Source organism: Tauraco erythrolophus, chromosome 11, assembly GCF_009769465.1.
Source record: "Tauraco erythrolophus isolate bTauEry1 chromosome 11, bTauEry1.pri, whole genome shotgun sequence".
NCBI lineage: Eukaryota > Metazoa > Chordata > Aves > Musophagiformes > Musophagidae > Tauraco > Tauraco erythrolophus.
Window position 1 is genome coordinate 6,270,114 of NC_141475.1, and position 14,792 is coordinate 6,284,905.

At 43.7% G+C, this 14,792-nt stretch overlaps 1 protein-coding gene across 1 annotated transcript in view; it reads right to left on the reverse strand.

Moving 5' to 3' along the window:
- The window catches only part of LOC104374787 (glypican-5), a 384,054-nt gene extending 370,857 nt beyond the window's left edge, over positions 1-13,197 (reverse strand). The window contains exon 1 of the mRNA XM_086618456.1: positions 12,869-13,197. Within this exon, the coding sequence (XP_086474582.1) occupies positions 12,869-13,043 (175 nt within the window). The 5' untranslated portion in view covers positions 13,044-13,197. The remainder of the gene's footprint in view (positions 1-12,868) is intronic.
- Positions 13,198-14,792: the final 1,595 nt, after the last annotated feature.

Sequence of the window (14,792 nt, forward strand, 5' to 3'; positions counted from 1 at the left end):
ACCTCAGCAGTATGTTTAGCAGGAAGGCTCGTATCTTGCTGGGATATCTTGAGCCAAGATAATGGATTCTGGAACAGATGCACCTTCCCAAAAACTGAGGGGAGGCAGGATCCTTTGGAAGATGTTCCAAAAGCCTTTAAGCTAGGACCACAGACCAACAACTTTTGAAAACCAGTACGGAAACCTTTGATGGGCTCCTAGGTTTGGCAATACAAAAACATATGTTTGACCTTAAGTGTCTCCACACTTTGTTTCCCACATGTAAAGGGGGAGGATACTTACCTTTCGTTTGTTTGCTTTGACTGTAAGCAACTCCTAGTGGAGGCTGCCTTTTGCTATGTGTATGTTCAGGGTTCTGAGAGCCTGGTTTTGGTTTTGATCCTATGCACCTGTTATATAAATTAAGAACCCACGTTTCTTCCCTTACATTGCTAAAACAAGGCACCATTCACAGTACACTGAACCAATTATGTTTCCTTTCTTGCTTGTGTTATTCTGTTCAAAACTAACAGCATTACTGATGCTTCAAAGCTAATCATTCAGGACGGACAGAGCAGCCCACCGCGTCGCAGAGCCGTTTGAAGGCAGCTGTACGCACTGGCAGGCAGCGCTAGCTACGCTCAATCCATGTTTGGAAAGGCCAGAAGCAGGCATTTAGGAAGGAAGCTGGGTTGAGGATGGCAGCCATCAGAGAGACAGCAGCAGCCAAACTGACACGAGCTGGCCCTATTCAGTCCTTGCTACTCAGCTAATGTTTTGGCACCTGTGATAGCAACTCCAGAATAAACTTTCCAAATCAAAGCCAACAGCCCTGCCAACAAATGACATCGACACTTTCCATCACAGTTGGGGTTTATTTCTATCAGAGAGGCCACCGAGTGTGGCAGGTCCACAACCAGCAAAGGGAGAGCTCCCTGTGAGCTTTAGATCACAACCAGGTACAGCCAAACCACAGCTACATTCTGGGGAAGGCAAATGTTTGTTTCCTGACACATCTAGGGCACACCAGGTTAGGAAGAATAAATTTGATTACTGCAGCTTGAAAACGAAAACGCCATACTTCAGCCAAATACAACTTTGGGCTGCTCTGAATGGTAACAGATATATTTTTTCCCAGACTTCAAAACTAAGATTAAGAGACTAAAGTCGTCTTCTCTGAGCAGAAGTCTGAAAGCCTTTCTCCAAGAGCAATGTTTTCAATCTCTTTTTTTAAAAGTCCTACTCTGTTTTGGGAAGTGAGTGGTTTTTCTATGTACACTTTGTTCTCTTGCCTTCAGACTCATTACACCTCTCCTTTAAAGCACCCATGAAAAACAGAAGACAGCGAAAAAGCACATGCTATTCTGCACTTCTGAAAAACTGATTCATCTTGTGTATTGCAAGGAGGGAATATTTCGACGGCCAACACAGCGCAGCCACACAAGATCCTGGGTGCTGTTCATCAAGTATTACTTAACAAGGCCCTGTCCCTTCTGAAAACGTGACTCAAGCCTTCCAGTTCCTACCCTCTGCGTTTCCTTGTGGAAGGACAATGGGGCAGGAACATGAGACAGAAGGGTTTGAGATTTCATCCCTGACAGACTCTCAGGACAAGTCATGTGGAGTACAGCCATACCATATTTTGCAGACATCCATCCATGAGTGGCAAGACAGAAGCTCTGACCTGGAGACAGTAGAAGATTACCTGAATTCAGACACAGCATCACGCCAGGTATGGCTACACTGCTTGCAGCACAGCACTGGATTGAAGCTATTTGGAGCATGCTGGAGCAAGACCAAATCCACCTGAAGACCTGAGCATAACAACCCTGGTCTTGCCTTTCTTTTGAAAAAGAAAGCCTTGCTTTTTCAGCCACAAAGCAAGGAGTAATTTCCCTACATCGGCAACAATAAAACATTGCTCCAGAAAGAACATCCCAAAACAGTGACACATTGAAGAACAGAGGGTTAAGAGCCAAAGCTGCTCTTTACCTGGAAAACTGGATATCCCCAGACTTGCTTTAGAAATCCTGATTCTATTTTCAAGAGACCTAAAACTTTGGCCGCCTTCCTCTGTTTCCAGTAGCCTGATTTCCATCTTCTGGCCTCCACACCTGCAATATAGTGAACTACTGCCAGCAAAGCCTAGAGCAAATACATACATACTTTTTTTCAAGTGAGGAGCAAATGCCCCACTGCAGCCCTGAGACATTTTACTTCACATATAAGCCTCATGTCTCCAGGTATCTCCATGCCACTGTGCTACAACACTGCAGTTTTCTACTAACAACCTTGCAATTCAACTGCTGTTGAGAGTTTGACTACTTGAAAACTGCTTTTTTTTCTGCATGCTCCCCTCTACCATCACATGGCAAATTTACGAATTACTACTTTTGTTTTGGAATTTGATAATCCCCACACTATATGTCTGCTACAGAACTCCTTCTCCACAATACTCTCAAATTTACAAAAGAGGAAGAACATATTATTTGGCTCAAACACCAAATCAAGTTATGATGCTTAATGAGTCACCACATCTTGAATTAACTTCATTCATTCATTTCAAGTTAAACTAGTCCAACTTTGTGTCAAATTTATTTCAGACTCAGAGCACATGCTGCTAGTTACAAAGCTCATGGACTGCATGTGTCCCAAACTTAGGCTGGATTGACTTACACAAAAAAGCTTAATGCTATATCTGTCCCTAGTGCAAATGCACGCAGCACTCTTTCAGAGCACAACAAACCAGAGCAGTTGTCACTTACAAATGTTGCTGCAAAGAGGAAGGTGTTAAGAATAGGATAAGAGGCAAAAGGCGTGTTAACTAACTCAGAGGAGAGTTAGATTTTGCATCAGAAAAAAAAAAAAAAAAACCACACACACAGCAGAGCAAGGTAATTAAGCACTGGAATAAACAGCCAAAGAAGGTTGTGATCTTCTATCACCAATTTAAACACAGATTATCCTGGCTCTAAGTAGCAGGAATCGACCAGATGATCACTTCAGGTCCATTTCAGCACTATTTTGTATTATTGTGTTCTTTCAGCAGCTCTCAGCAGTGTATTTTTCTAATTACACACAGTTTTCACCAGATTACGCTCCTTTTATGCACATTTCCTAGCACAAACACCCAGAGCAAGCTGTTCTGGACACTAGCTCCTTTGGCACTATGTTGCTGTACCTTTTGTGAGGATTTGGCCCTTAAGATCTCTCAAGAGTAGAGCTTTAATTTCACAGCACGAATCTTGCTCATTTTACTCCATATTTACTGAGAACAAAGGGAAGACTATGCAAATGCCCTGCTACTTAGACCTGAACAAAGTGGAAGCAAACATGTAGATGTGAATGAGACACATAATGGTACGAAAAAAAGCAGCCCTTTTCAAAAGTAAAATGACTTTGTCAGGGTCCCTTTGCACTATGTGCATGGATGATTTGTGACAAAACAAAAAAGTGCTAGCCTAGCACGTCACCCATGTCAGAGATTAGAGCACTTCAAAACCCTCAGTAGTTCAAGCACTTTCTGGAACTTGAAAGGCTTTCTTAGGCGATGCTTAGCTTCTTTATGGCTTTTACATGACTTTGATGTGCACCTAAAAGTGAGGAACCTAAATCTGAAGGTTTTCTATGGAAAATACCCATATTGTATATAAATCACAAAATCTTGTCACCCTGATTAACATGAGTCAAAAGTTTGCAAAACTTTGTGCCTAAAGTTAAAGATTCCGAGTCATTATTTTGATACTTAAATAAGAATCCTGAATTTCCAAGCACTTAGCTACTTTCAAAAGGCTTCTCTAATAATAGCACTAGAGTAATATTTCTAATCATCAACAAAGTATGGCGTGCGAGGCGGTAGTCAGTTATAAAGTGTCACTTTCTCCCCCATTCTCATCCTCTCTTTAAAGCAGAGATTTAAAGTTCCTTAAAGTTAAGGGATCTATTGAAACACAATCAATTTCTCATGTGTTACAAAACCTCTTCTCTGAGTGCAAACATGGATGTGTAAACATAAGCTTCATTCTCCCCCCTCACCATACACACTTAACCCCCAGTAGCATTAATGGGAATTATGCATGCATAACGAGCAGAGAATAGTTCCCTTATGAATAGGGCCCTTGTTGGAACAATGAATACATTTAACCATTAACATCTAGGGATGTGCCGAACTATCCGATTTAACTAGCTGCCAAACAAAGCTACCATGACCTATCTGATATTGTCAGGTTCGAAACACAGCTCTCTGAAATTTGTCTCTCATTTGTTTTTAAAGGACTTGACAGTGGTGTGTGCAGCAGAGCGGGGGGCTCTTTGTCAGAACAAGCTTCTCGAAGAAGGACGGCCCTCCAGAACGGCTGTCACATCCAACGTGTGATGGAAGAACTCTGGAGACAGAAAGACCATGACCCCAGGAAGCAAGCAGTATCATTAGAAGACCAAAAATCCATATATGCATACTTCAAACGCATATGTATGTTGACCACCAGTATTAATGGAAACCCAGTAAGAACACAGAACGGCAGAATAGGGCACAGAAGCCTATAAAGCAGGCTAAAAACAAGACATCGAACAAAAAGAGGGGAAAGGCCGACTGAAGATAACTTCTAGGAGAATAATTTTCTGTCTTCTACAGCTCTGAAGTTCCTATGCAATTGCCTGGCTACACTTGCTCTTTATTCCTATGTTTTAGCTATCAAAATGCAAGAGAAAATCTGAGGATATTTTATGTATTAACGATACTTCCTGAGACTTTTGAGTCCACAAAATAGCAAATAAACGTAATGGTATCATCTGTGATATTTGAAATTCCTCCATTGTCTTAAGTTCTTTCTGTATTCTTTGAACTAGTGCCTTGAAATTTCACAAGTAAAAACTTTACACATTAGTCATGCACGTATGAATACACTAAGAAGATAATTAATAACCATCCTTTAAAGCCAATATACCGAAAAGAGTAAAATAGATGGATTTATTCTCATGAAAACATATGCATAGTGCTCATCCATAATAAGAGGCAAGGTTGTGGTTGCTCCATCATAAATCATTCTATAAAATTTGTCTGTAAGACTGCTAGGGCAAGCCCTTGGCACGCCTCTGCAGCACCTTGTACTGAAGAGACCTTCAATCCAGAGTGAGCTTTAGGTGTTACCCTACTATAGAAGCATAGAAGCCTCTCACCTTGAGTAAGCCCACCAGAGGCAACTGAAGTGTCTGCTGAAGAAAACCATGGAGCAGTGAAATTGGTTACATTGCCTAAGCTGTGTAAGTTTACTTGCCATCAGATGCCACTAGACTACAAGACTCAACATGGAATTGGCAAAGTCTTCTCATCCACTTCAGTTTCATTTGACACCCTAAAATGGGGATACGGATATCATCCTTACATTCTTCTACAAGGTAGTCATGAGGACCAGAGCACTGTTAAAGCAGTTCAGACAGAGGGCTAGTTCCAAGTATCAGCATTGCTACAGAAAATATTTAGCTACTGAAACGAACAAAATGCAGCCATAAAAAGTATTCTGAACACCTGTTATCTTTCTAAAAAAGAAAGTGGCACGGTACACAGTCCTACTACTCTTAACCCACACACAACAAGTAGTCAGTTTTCTGTCCAGACCGCAACTAGTCTAGATCATATATAGTCTCTTAGCACACCTGGATCTGCAGAAGACCACCCTGGGTCATGAAGGACATAAGGAGAGAAAATCCTTGTCCTCCTATGTCTATACTATGTAATTCTATGGACCTAGCTCTTAGCTTGGGGCTCAGGTTACTTTTGTAGATCCAAACAATAAAATACTGTGCAGAAATATTTCGCATTTTCTGCACAGTATTTGTGCAGAAATACTATATTGCCTTAAAAAAATTAAATCTTAAGTGCTTGGTAGAAGGTGAAAACAGACTTGCTTCCCTACCTTTTTTTTATCCTTAAGATAAATCATTAAATGTTAGCTAGGTACCTCATTTCATCCACCAATGCTGCTCAGAAGTTACCTTAATGTGAACGAAAAAAGTGTCTGTAAATATCTCTTCATAGACATCAGGATGATTCTATCATATTAAATAGTGATACCTAATCAAACTGACAGAGATTGAGAGACTAAGTATAAATTCTGTGTCATGGCTAGGCTGCTGTTTGGAAATTGATTGTGATCCATCAAAATTCCTATTTTCCCCTAGAAGCAGATGCTGTGCTCTAAACTAGTAAGTGATGAGTATGTATTTCAAGTATTATTAAACATATGCTTCTTTATCATGTCATTTTATGCTTTCATGGGAGAAAGATTCAATTACAAAGACTCTGCAATACTTGAAACTTTAGGTCTACTTTTAGACCACCTAAAAGTAAACCCATTTTTAAAAAGAAATCTGTTTTACTGCCCAGGGTGTGTTTTATGCATATTCTTGCTTTTTACAGATCCTCAGGTTCATGCCAATTTTCATGATTAATCTTTATAAAAGCTTTTACTCATTTTGTTGTATTTAGTTTATTGATTTATATAGCAGTTTTTATCATGCCGACTTTGTTTCCACTTACCACATTAATGCCTTTTCATTAGTAGTGCCCTTTGTTTAAGAACTGACTGCTCAGCCCTGCAAAACTGGGGTGGGGGCATGGGAGGGATATTTCTTATGACTTTCTGATTACAATCTGATGGGCAAAATTTCAGTGGCACGTAAGGTGCTACAGAGGCAGTTCTTGGGAGATATCAGTATTTCAAGGATGGGTAATTTCCTACTAAGCTTGTTCTCTATCCTGAGATCCAGTTCAACACCAGAATCACCAGATCTTGAGCTGACAGTATAAAAAAAAAAAAAAAGAAAAAGAAAAAAAAAACACTACACAGTCTTTTCAGCAGAGATTTTCAACAGAATGAGTAGACCATATGAATTGTAGGACTACTTGGCTCTTTCCCTCAACTCAGTTTGATAACAAGTTTGTGTGTTGGGGAGAGCAGGTTCTCCGCTGACTCTTGGATTCCTTCAAGACATTTACAGGAATAGTTGGTCTGAATAACTAAACCAGTCTTCTACTCACCTGGACCAAATGCTCATGCAAGTCACTGAGGATACTACTTTTTCTGAGGCTCACAGATATGAGAACTATAGATTTCCATCTGGCAGTGGAACAGCGATTCCATCTTTACGAGGCACTAAATAATTTTAAACAGATTTTTTTTGTGTATAGATTACTCCCAGGAGGACATTACAGAGTGGGCAGCTGGTCCTGCGTCAAACAAATTTAAGGTCTAGGAAGAGGGAAGAAAAAGATATTACTGCTGGTGTGAGTATTGCCTGCATCCACAGTCATCACCAGCTTTAAGTTAACACTTCTGGTGACAGTCTGAGCCTGAAGAGTGCTATGAAATCCTGAGAAGATTAATGAAGGAAGCATCCATACTCCAGAGGAGCCGCAGGCTGCAAAAGCATAGCTATTCTTCAGCTCAGAACGGCTATCATAGCAAGTGCAGACTACAACCTCTGACTGCTCAGAGACTGGAAAGCCTGCCTCCTCCTTGGGACCGTCTCTGGATGAGAGGAGTGAAGGAAGGACAGCTTTCAGGTTCAGCTTGCAGTTTGTCAGAAGATTTTAACCTTTTTCCTCACATAAAGAAAGAATTAAGTGTAAATAAGCCTGAAGAAATGAAGATATAACTCACTGACACTTTGTCTGGCTGTGATCTACCTCCCTTTCATTGCAGCTTTTCAGCAATACTGCCCAAAATAACATACCACGATACAGCTCCACAGAACAGGACACAGGCACAACTGGCCTTGTTTGGGGCTATTCAGAAAGTGACAAAGAGACGAGAACAGAATCCAACTCACATTGGACCAGTCCACTCCCTCCAACAGGTCAACAGTCTGTGGTTGAAACCACCAAGAAGCCTGTGTGTCCATAAATAAGCAAATATTGAGTGTAATAGGAAGAAAACCTTCCATCATAAGCTGCAAGTAAAACCAAGGACATTTCACAGACTTAGTTATAACTATCAGGATTTTCTAAAAGAAAAAGAAACCTCATAGGAAGAAGACTATTTTTTGTCTTTTCTTAAAATCTTAACCACCCTACACTGTTTCTAAGCATTAGCATGACTGTGCTCATCCAGCAACTCTTTCTCCTAGATGCACCCTTCATCCACACTACTGAAGGCAGTCCCACACAACCACATATGCAGCTGAACAGTAAAGCCAAGTATAAATTGCAGTTCACACCAGAGGATTTTAGTCACTTATTCTGATGGGGCAAAAACTTTCCAGAGCCAACAAAGCAAGTACATTTCACATCTGGCACACCAGACTTAAGAGTGACTTTGACAGAATGCTGCTGTGAGCAGAATGTGTTTCAGCACCACACCTTTACCAGGGGAATTACAGTGTTCTCATTAAGATGATAGAAATAAAGAGCTGAGTAGTAATAAAAGAGAAAAACAGGAAAATGAAGTGTGGCATGACCCATTTCATAGTAAAATGGCTAGTTTAATAGATACTCTTGGATAAATTCAAAAGAGACCTAGCTCTTGCTGCTTTCTCAACACAATGGGAGCTTTGCCACAGGCTGAGATAGTATGAGATCCCATCTAACGCATGCACCACATGCACCAAGGAGCTTCTGGTAGGAACCTAGGACTTTCCTGTCACTATTCACAAAGTAAAATAGTTGTAAAGCATAAATTGTTAATGCATGTCCAGCTCTTCTGGGGGATATTCGGTATGTACACATGGTAATGAACACATCTGCTGATTTAAGGTGCAGGATGACAGAAGAGAATAAAGCAGCTTTTAACAGGACGAAATCTGCCCTTCAGAAGTGAGTCTCTGAGCACAATCTGGGCAGCTTCTGCGCTCTCTGTAAAGCAGGAGAGCAGCAAGAAAAGCAAATTGTCCTTTCAGTAGTCCTCAACAAGGTGATTATTTGGAAGGTAAAGAGTGCCTAAAACTCTTTCACAAATGACAAATATTTCTCTTGCTTACCAGAAGTCAGACCAACTCTCTTATCTCTACACTTATATGTTTACAAACTTTTTTTTTTTGCATGATCATACACTAGTCAATAAGCAAAAGAGACAGAACTGAGCCTATGTAAATGGAGAGGATGTTGTCGTGGTTACATGATTACCAAAGGAATCAAGAGGGCTACTTTTATTCTAGTTCTGCTACAATTCACTGTCTGAATATGGATAAGTCAGACTCCAGTAGGATTCATTCACTTTTTCTACTGTGAATTTGAAAGCAGTGACAGAGCCAGCCACCACCGTGCTCTATGCCACGGAAAACTCTGTGAATAAATGGCACTTTAAGCACAGCCTGTGCCAGTGTGCAGTGAGGCTGTAACACAACCCACGGCTCACAGAGTATCACTAACAGCAGCCCCGTGTCTGGGAGGAATACCATACGTAGCAGTACGCATCAGATTCGAGATATCTAGACTCCCTGGAACCAAAGGCTTAGTCCCCTGGCAGGATTAACGCAGCCCTTCACCCTTGGAGACAGCATGCAATTCTCTCTCATCAAAATGCTAACCAAGGAGCTGCTACAAAAACATCCCAGCTCAGCCTATGACAATCAAAGTAAAAGACCAGGAACATATTACCTCATTTTCCAGTCTGGGGGAAGACACAAAAAAAACCCAACCTTTCTCTGAATCGCAGCCAAAGCAGCAGTACCTTTACCTGACCAATCTGTTTGTTATTTGCGGCAAATTACCCTTGAAACATCCCATTTGTTCCAGAAAAATGGTCTATTGAATAGCAGCACAGACTCCACTAGGAAGAGAAGAACGTCTTACAGACCAAGGAGATTTGTTGTTCAAAAATACCCGTTGTTTGGGCCTCTTATCCATCCAAGGTCAAAACAGCCATTTTTCTTAGTACTACACTTGTTAATGGGCTAGATTCAGAAAAATATCTGATATCTTTTGGGGAAATTAGGAAGAGAAATTTAAGAGGAGGCTCCTAGGCCTCCGTAAGAGCTCTCTTGCAAAGGCAATTTTTCAGACCGCCTGCTGCCAGATTCACGTCCTACCTTAAAAACAAAAGCATATTTTCCTCAGGAGTCTTTCTCCTTCCTTTGCCAATTTGTGCCCAACGCCACTCTCCATCTCAGTGTAGGCCATGCTGATGTCCCTCTCCAAACTCGTCTACCCAGTTAGGATCACAGCGATCTGGAAGCTCATATCTGGGATCCATCCTTGTATCCAGGATCCATGAGCAACTTCAACACTGCAACCACAACTAATACCATAGGAGGGTGTAGGCTACAAATTCCCAAATATTCTGAGTTAATTTTATTACGGGTAAAATAGGCACCACCCATAAGACGAGACAGAAAATACGTATCTGATGGTCTGCCTGCTGATCCCTCACCAGCACTGGGTTGGGCCTCCCTCCTCAACTGAGCTGCTGATTTTCCTGAAGGTTATAAGAACTTCATAATCCTTAAGACTTCAACCTCTGTCAGATTTGCTGTATTAGCCTATAAATACTGGCTTGAGATCGCCAAGGGCTTTCAACACTTTCATGATTTAAAATATCCAGTAAACAGACAACAGGACTGCAAAAGTTCCAATATCGAGAGAACACAAGCCAAAAACAACACGCAGACAACTGCAAAGCACCCCAGCGCATGCACAGGTCTGGCCCACATGAGCAGAAGTTAGTGGGAAGCTCTCCACAGGCTTCATTCAGCACTAGATTCAGTTGAGCATGCTGCTTTCCAGTGTCATCCCTGGCTGCCCACCACTCTTCTCCTATTTTAACTATCTGAAGTCTTCAGGGGAGATGCTTCATCATTCATGTGTTGTTAAAATGCATAATAAAACAAGCCTTAATGTCAGAGAGAGAGGGAGGGAGGTTGTATTAAGATATATTCACTGATAACAGCTGCCAGATGAAAACACTGGAAAACACTTCAGTACTTAATTAAAAGAGGGCACAGACAGGAGGCATTACTGCCTGGCAAGATACCAGTAAAACACACAAGCTTTGGTGGAGCTGAGAATACTTAACACGCAGGGAAAATCAGTATGTGCCACTTTTCCTCAGCTCTCCTCTGCTCCAATCGTCCTCTTCAAAAGAAACCTCTGTGAGCTAAAATATAAAAGTGTATTACCCTCTCTCACCTCCTCTCATACTATTTATTTTCTGAGAGCTTGTTATTCAATAGGAAAGTTCAATATGGCACAAGAATACGATGAAATTCCTAAGAAGCACCACAGCATCTACACCTTCATTCTGGAAACGTGCAGTTTTCCCCAAGTTTCATCTACAGTACTAGGGCTTTTATAGAAAATGTAAAACAATCAATTTAATTAAAGTTTGAAAACTTCTTCCAGAAAGAGTTCAGGAAAGAGGGTTAAGCATGCATCAAAACGAATGAAAAAACGTTGTTTTACCTCTTTAAAATTGCTTTTGTATTTAGCTCTCGAAGACAAGTGTGATGGGATGCCTCTATCAGCACAAGAGAACAGTACCATAACTCAAGCTTCAGAATGCTATTCCCACAAATCTCTTGCCACAAAATGAGGAATGATTCCTTGCTCACGGACAACTTTACAGCCATAAGTCATCTCAACTACTTTATGCAAAGCAAAGGTAAAGATCACCAGTCCTGTGCAATCGTTTACAGCTCTGAAAGCTGCCATAAGAGATCAGCCCCATGGCCTATCAAATCTAGTCCAAGACAGAAACCCATGCCAGAAAACATATCCAAAACTTATTTAAGATAAGAAGAGTTTCCATCAAACTCAGCAGGCTTTGAATTGAACTGAAAAAATAAAGCAACAACCCAAATTGACATTTATACCACCATACACCTACAGGCAGTTGTGCTAGCACGAGGCAGATAGAGATTGTTTTATGAGACTGGCAGTATTTGCTTTTTTTATTCCAGTTTTTGTAAACGTTTTCTTAAAACATGTAAGAGTCAGGGATGTGACTTCATTATCTAGAGAGATACATGTTCATTCATAAGAGAGGGTTTTTTTTGACATTATAACATACTTTATCCTCCTACAATGAATTCTACTGGGCAATTGTAAAATATGCAAAAAAAAAAATCTTTTCTTATTGTATCCGTGTTACTTTTCCATTTCATTGCTGTCACACGTTGTTCAGGAACTGCATGAAAAGGCAAAAGGGAACACCACTCTCCTCATCAACTTTCCCAAGTATTAAGTACCACAAACTCACTGCTTAACTAAGCAAGCGCCAAGTTCTGTTGACTGCATCCCTCCAAGGCGGAACCTCCGCCTTTCCTTACGGCACGTTCCTGAACTTATCTTCAAGGTAACTCTTCGTAAACCAGAAATCGCAATGCATTCACCAGCCTGCCCGAAGATTCCTACATCTAGTCAGCGAAATGAGCGTTCTTTAACGACTCGGTTACTAATTTGCCTTCCCAGAACGGGATCCTTTGCAGGAGGAAGCCTCTGCTTAAAGTACTTAGCAAAGGGATCACATCGCTCTTAAACGCGGGAAGGGAAAAAAGGTCTGGTGCTTACGGTGGCGATCAACAAGCAATACCTGCCCAGCGTGAAAACCGAGGAGTCATTCTGGTCTCTTTTGCCAGGAAATCTTTTAACATTGTTTTAGTAAGAGGCGCGCCAAACCCGCTTAGTTCCCCGCTACCTGCGACCGGCAGGAAAGCCGCCGCTGGATAAGGGAGCCGCGGTGCACCGGCTTTCCGCCGGCAGGCGCGCAGCCCCGACGGCGGCAGCGGAGCCGCGGGAGGACCCCGGGACGCCGCCGCCCGCGGGGAGCCCCGCTGCTCCGAGGGCGCGGGCAGAGGCCAGACCGGACCCCCGGCCCCGCGCCGCCCCGCAGCAACCCGCGCCCCGCGGGCACCCCCCGGCGCGGAGAAGCCACCCCGCGGGTGTGTCGGTACTGACCGGCCGTGGGCACGTCGGGGACCAGCTTGAGGGGCCCGATCTGCCGCAGCTGAAACGCCGTCCGCACTTCGTGGCAGCTGGGGGACTTGCCCGCCGCCACGCCGCCGCACAGCCCCGCCGCCGCCGCCGCCAGCAGCCACAGCCCCAGGACCCCGCGGCTCCCGTCAGCGGCCATCTCGCACCCCCGGCGGCCGCGGGCCGGGCCGGAGCGCTGCGGGGCGCGGGCCGTGTGGCGGTGCCGGGCGCCAGTCCCGGCGGCGGCGCTGCCCCCGCCCGCCTCCCGCGCTCCTCCTCGGCGAGCGCGGCCACCGCCGCCCGCCCCCGCCCCTCCCCGCCCGCCGGCGGGGTCCGAGGGGCGCCGCCGCCCCCCGCTCCTTGGCTTCTGCCGTAATTAGGGGGAGAGGGGAGAGAGAAGCGCTGAGGGGCCGCCCCGGCCCGGCCCGAGCGCTGCAGCCGTGGGGAGCGCTGATGGAGAGGGGATGCTGGAGCCCTCCAGCCCCACCGAGGGCTCCCCCGCCGCGCTAACCCACGCGAAGGGGTAAGAGGCTGCTGCCGGGCAGCCTCCCGGGAAGTCGAACGGAGTTTTTAGAAAGCCCTAAGCGCAGAGCAGCTGTACGGCCTCTGCAGCCGGTGGAGTCCCAGCAGCAGGTCTGGGTCAGCTCAAGGCACTGAAGGGTCTCGGGAGGGAGATCTGCATGGAGGGAGACATATGCTCTCAGAGGCGGCAGGCACGTGGTTGTCAAGGAAAACAGGTGAGGAGTGCCAACAGAGCTGTACATCCAAAAACCCTCAGCACAGCAGGTTGGAAAAGTCATGCTCGATTTGTTTCAATTCTCAAATTCCTAGCAGATGACATGGAGGCCAGGGAAAAGACTTCACGAGACAAGTGTTAACTCCAGCCAACAGTCCCTGCAGAGACTAGAAAAAACACTTTACACCAGGAAACATATCCTTATGTACAAACTGCACATACACATTTTTGGTTTGTACAAAAGCCAGCAGCAGTGATATCCTGTATTGTTTTGGGGGACATAGACCGCTCCTGGGGCTGAGACCACCTTCAGAGCAGCCCCTGCCACCAGAGAAGTCTTCTGCGATCTTCACTGCCCTAAGCATGCTTTGGTATCAACTGTTTTACCGTGCATTTCAACACAGAACTATGCTCAGCATCCATAAATATTTTTCACTTCACAAAAACACTCAGTTTCCAGAGAAGCCAAACCCAAGAAGTCCCATTTGCACAGTACCTTTCAGGCATACGGAGCACATCACAAACTACAAGAATTACTATTGTTCGAGACCATTATTTCTGATTTCTTTAAGGTTACTTGCAACCCTCAAGATGCTTCTATAGTGTGCTCCTGGAGCAACAGGGGAGCCCACCTGCAGCTAATTTAACCATCATACATTCCCATAGGCTGTAATGAGAGGCTGAGCTCAGTGCTGTAGACAGTTGCCTGAGTTGTATTTTAATCACTAGAAGTGCAAGTCCTTTAAGCAATTTGCTTGTATTAACTTTGTTCCTATCAAGACAGCGAGAGATTAATTCTCTTTTTTGGAAAAAATAAAATCCAATTTGATTCAGAACATTTAACTTGTAAGCTAAAAAACAAGCTGGAAGAACAAAGCAGCCATATAATCAGGCTTCTACATTCAAAAGCAGAGGAAAAAGTCACTTTAGTAATCTCCTGCTCACCCAGCTCAGAGCTGCACTTCTTTGATCGTCCTGCAGCTCTCAAAGGTCACCAAAAGAGCCCAGGACAGTGCACCCCAAAAGGGCTTACGCCCAGGAAGTCCAGAGCCCATGGACACTGATACAGGTTCACTTTGTTTTCAGCTGGATAGAGGTTATACTGCCAGCAAGGTTTAACTTACATACACACACGTGCACGAAAGGATCAGACCCCAAATCAAGGTGGCAGCA